The 3,290-nt window shown below is 71.8% G+C and overlaps 1 protein-coding gene across 1 annotated transcript in view; it reads right to left on the minus strand.

The window, feature by feature from the left end:
• CHLNCDRAFT_140903 (hypothetical protein) overlaps positions 1-3,290 on the minus strand; it is a gene marked incomplete at both ends in the record, with an annotated part of 8,296 nt that overhangs the window by 2,774 nt on the left and 2,232 nt on the right. Inside the window, 10 exons of the mRNA XM_005850970.1 lie at positions 289-340; positions 552-723; positions 880-987; positions 1,155-1,223; positions 1,409-1,561; positions 1,802-1,891; positions 2,184-2,225; positions 2,384-2,517; positions 2,729-2,872; positions 3,072-3,117. Coding sequence (XP_005851032.1) covers positions 289-340; positions 552-723; positions 880-987; positions 1,155-1,223; positions 1,409-1,561; positions 1,802-1,891; positions 2,184-2,225; positions 2,384-2,517; positions 2,729-2,872; positions 3,072-3,117 — 1,010 coding nt within the window. The remainder of the gene's footprint in view (positions 1-288; positions 341-551; positions 724-879; positions 988-1,154; positions 1,224-1,408; positions 1,562-1,801; positions 1,892-2,183; positions 2,226-2,383; positions 2,518-2,728; positions 2,873-3,071; positions 3,118-3,290) is intronic.

Consider the following 3,290-nt stretch of genomic DNA (forward strand, 5'->3'; position numbering starts at 1 on the left):
GGGGGGGGGGGGGGCAGGCAGGGTGGTGTTGGGCGCTGGGCAGGCAGGCGGGCAGGCAAGCAGGCAGTTGGGCACCAAGACACGGCGCAGCCTGCCAGCCAGCCAGCCAGCCTGTGTGCCTGCATCCCGCAGCACTGAGCGCTGCGGGAGGGCGTCTGCCCTGCTGCCGGCACCCGGTGCCACCAGGGCTGAGGCGAGGGCCCCGAGCCTCCCCGACCAGCGCAAACCACAGCACAGCACAGCACAGCACAGCACAGCACAGCACGCAGGCAGCAGCGCCGTCCCCACCTGAGCCACCCCGCAAACCGGCCGTCCACCGCCACCAGGCACGCCGTGGCGCCTGCAGCCGGCCAAGGTTGGAAGGGTGTGCAGGTGAGGGTCGTGGATGGGCAGAATGGTGCGTGTGTGTGTTGCGTGTGGTGCAGTGGCAGTGGCGGTGTGTGGCCACGGCCAGGAGCCAGCAGCGGCGCAGCGGAGTGCGCTGCTGGTGGCGGCGAGCAGCGCTGGCTACGATGCGGTGTGCTGCGGGAGGTGCGACGCGGAGTGCGCACCTTCCGCGTCGACCGCCCGCTGCGCCGCCGCCACCTCGGGGCCCGACACGCCGGCGTGAAGCTCCAGCAGCCCCGCGGTGCCCGCCGCCACGCGCCACCCCTCCACCATCGCCACCAGCCCGGCGCCTGGCACCACCTCCAGCCCGTCCACAGCTGCGTCGCAGACGGCACCCTGCGGTACGGCATGGGATAATGTTACGGTACAGTGCTGGAAGAAGGGAAGCGGGCGCCCATGCAGCGAGGCGGCCCGGATCGCCGCATCAGCTGGCAGCCGCGCAGCCTGCAACCCCGCAGGCGGCGGTTCCAGGGAGCGGCGCGCATGCCGCACCTGCGCCGCCGCGTAGCCCAGCACCGCCGCCGCCAGCGGGTGGCTGCTGCCGCGCTCCAGCGAGCCCAGCAGGCGCAGCAGGTCGCGCGCAGACCAGCCGGCCGCGGGCTGCACGCCAGAGGGAGGCAGGAGGCGAGCAGGCACGGCCGCGGAAGCTCAGCCCAAGGCGTGCGGGCAGGCCAGAGGGAGGGGTGCAGGGGAGAGGAGGCGCTGCGGCTGCGAATGCTGGTGCACACTGACGTGCATGTAGCAGTGGCGGGACGGTACTGCCTCACCTGGCAGGCAACCACCTGGAAGCTGCCCCTGGTCAGCGTGCCGGTCTTGTCAAAGCTCACAACCGACACCTGCGGGCGCGAGGCACCCAGTTAGAAAAGGAAGCAGGGGTGGCGAGACACTTGCTGCCTTGCTGCCATACAGCCTGCTCTGGGCTGCCGCCACGCGGCGCCGCAGCGGGCTCCCCGCTCCGGTTCGCTTGTGCGCGCATGTGCAGTCCGCAGCCCCGCCGCCGGCGCCGCCGGCCCTCACTCACCCTTCGCAGCGCCTCGAGCGCGGCACCGCTCTTGATGAGCACGCCCTTGCCGGCGGCGCGCGCCAGGGCGCAGACAACGGTGGCGGGGGTGGACAGCACCAGGGCGCAGGGGCAGGCGGTGACCAGGACTTGGAGGGAGAGGTAGACCCAGTCCTGCGTGGCGCCAGGGTGGCACAGCGTGGCACAGCGTGTTTCATCAAACGGCTCAGAGTGGCGCAGCGCAGCTCCTTCCCCAGCACAGCTCGGCGCATCTTGGCAGGCTGGCCGGCGAGAAAGAATGAGCCGCGGGCAACGGGCAACGGGCGGAGGGGCCGAGGAAAGCGCGGCATGCAGCCGGCTCCCCAGGGGACGAGGGAGGAAGAAAGCGCGGCATGCAGCCGCGCCGGCGCGCACCCCTCGATCCTCGGGCGCCACCCAGGCCCACGGCAGGAAGGCCAGCAGGGCGCAGGACACCAGGATGACGGGGGTGTAGATGCGGGCAAACTGCGGGGGGCAGGGAGATGGGGAGCAAACATTAGGGTCCATAGCTCACGAGCATGCGATGTGGCGAGTCGCTGGGCGTGGTTGGGTGTGGCGGGTGAGATGAATGGGGGCGGCAAGGGAGCGCGGGGGTTGCGCGCGGGTGGACTGGTGGGTGGGGCGAGCTGACGCAGGCAGCGGGCTGGCGCAGGGCAGTGGCAAGCACGGCGGATCCTGCCAGGGCCTGATGGCTGCATGCATGCATGGCTGCATGCATGCACAGCAGCAGGCATGCTGCCGGCGCCCCGCGCCGCACCTTTGCCACCAGCGCCTCTGCCGGGCTCTGCTCGCTGGCCGCCTGCGGGCAGGGCAGGGGGCAGCGCAAGGGTAAAGGGCGAGGTGCGGCGGCAGTGGCGCTGCTGCCCCTGACCTCTCCCAAAGCCAGCCTCTGCACCCCCCTGACTCGGTTCCCATCTCCCAATCACCGCCACACCCGCTGCCGCGTGCCTGCTCCACCAGTGCCGCCATCCGCGCCACGGCGGTATCCCCCGCTGCAGCGGTAGTGCGGATGAGCAGCGTGGTGGCGCCGACGTTGACGGTGCCGGCGTGCACAGCGGCTCCCGGGCCTCGAGCCACGGGCGCAGACTCGCCTGCGCAGGCAGGCAGGCAGCCTCAGGGTCAGCCGGGGCGCGGCAGGGACGCAGGCGGGTGGGCAGGTGCAGCGGCGGGCAGCGGCACGCAGCCTAGCGTGGCGTGGCTGCATTCAGCCGGATACCAGCCACCCTGCCGACCAGCGAAGAGCAATCTCTGAAGCAGAGTGCTGCTCTCGCTCCCATCTCCTTTGCCCAAACAGACCCGCACCTGTCAGCAGGCTCTCCTCCACCGCGCTCTCGCCGGCCAGCACGGTACCATCCAGCGGTACGGACTCGCCAGGCGGCACCAACACCTCCGTGCCGGGCGCCACGTCCCCCACCGGTACCGCCTCGCCCGTGGCCGCCAGCTTGGCTGCAGGGGCAGGCAGTAGCAGGCAGGCATTGCAAGTGATGATGGGATGCACAGCGCCCGAGGGATCTGGTGTAGCTGCAGCTAAGCTAAGAAGGGCTCAATGAGGCGGGTGTCGAGGCTGGCGTTGCGGAAGCGAAGTGCGGCTGCCACCCCCATGCCCGCAGTGAAGCGGCGGCGGTGGCCACGCCGGCGGCCGCACCTGTCTCCGGGCGCAGCATCAGCACGGCGGCCACGGCATCGCGGGCCTGCGCGGCGGCGCGGCAAGGAGGAGCCTGCCAGTCAGACGCCGCCGGGCCACGCGGAGGCCAGCAGTACCAGCGGTACCAATGGTACCTCCAACGACCGGAGGTGGGCTTGTGGTCGCCGGCCACCCCCGCTCCCGCCTCTCGTACCAGCCCTCCGCCCCCCGCCTGCCCCC

This window comes from Chlorella variabilis (genome assembly GCF_000147415.1).
Source record: "Chlorella variabilis unplaced genomic scaffold CHLNCscaffold_3, whole genome shotgun sequence".
In the NCBI taxonomy this organism is placed as follows: Eukaryota; Viridiplantae; Chlorophyta; class Trebouxiophyceae; order Chlorellales; family Chlorellaceae; genus Chlorella; species Chlorella variabilis.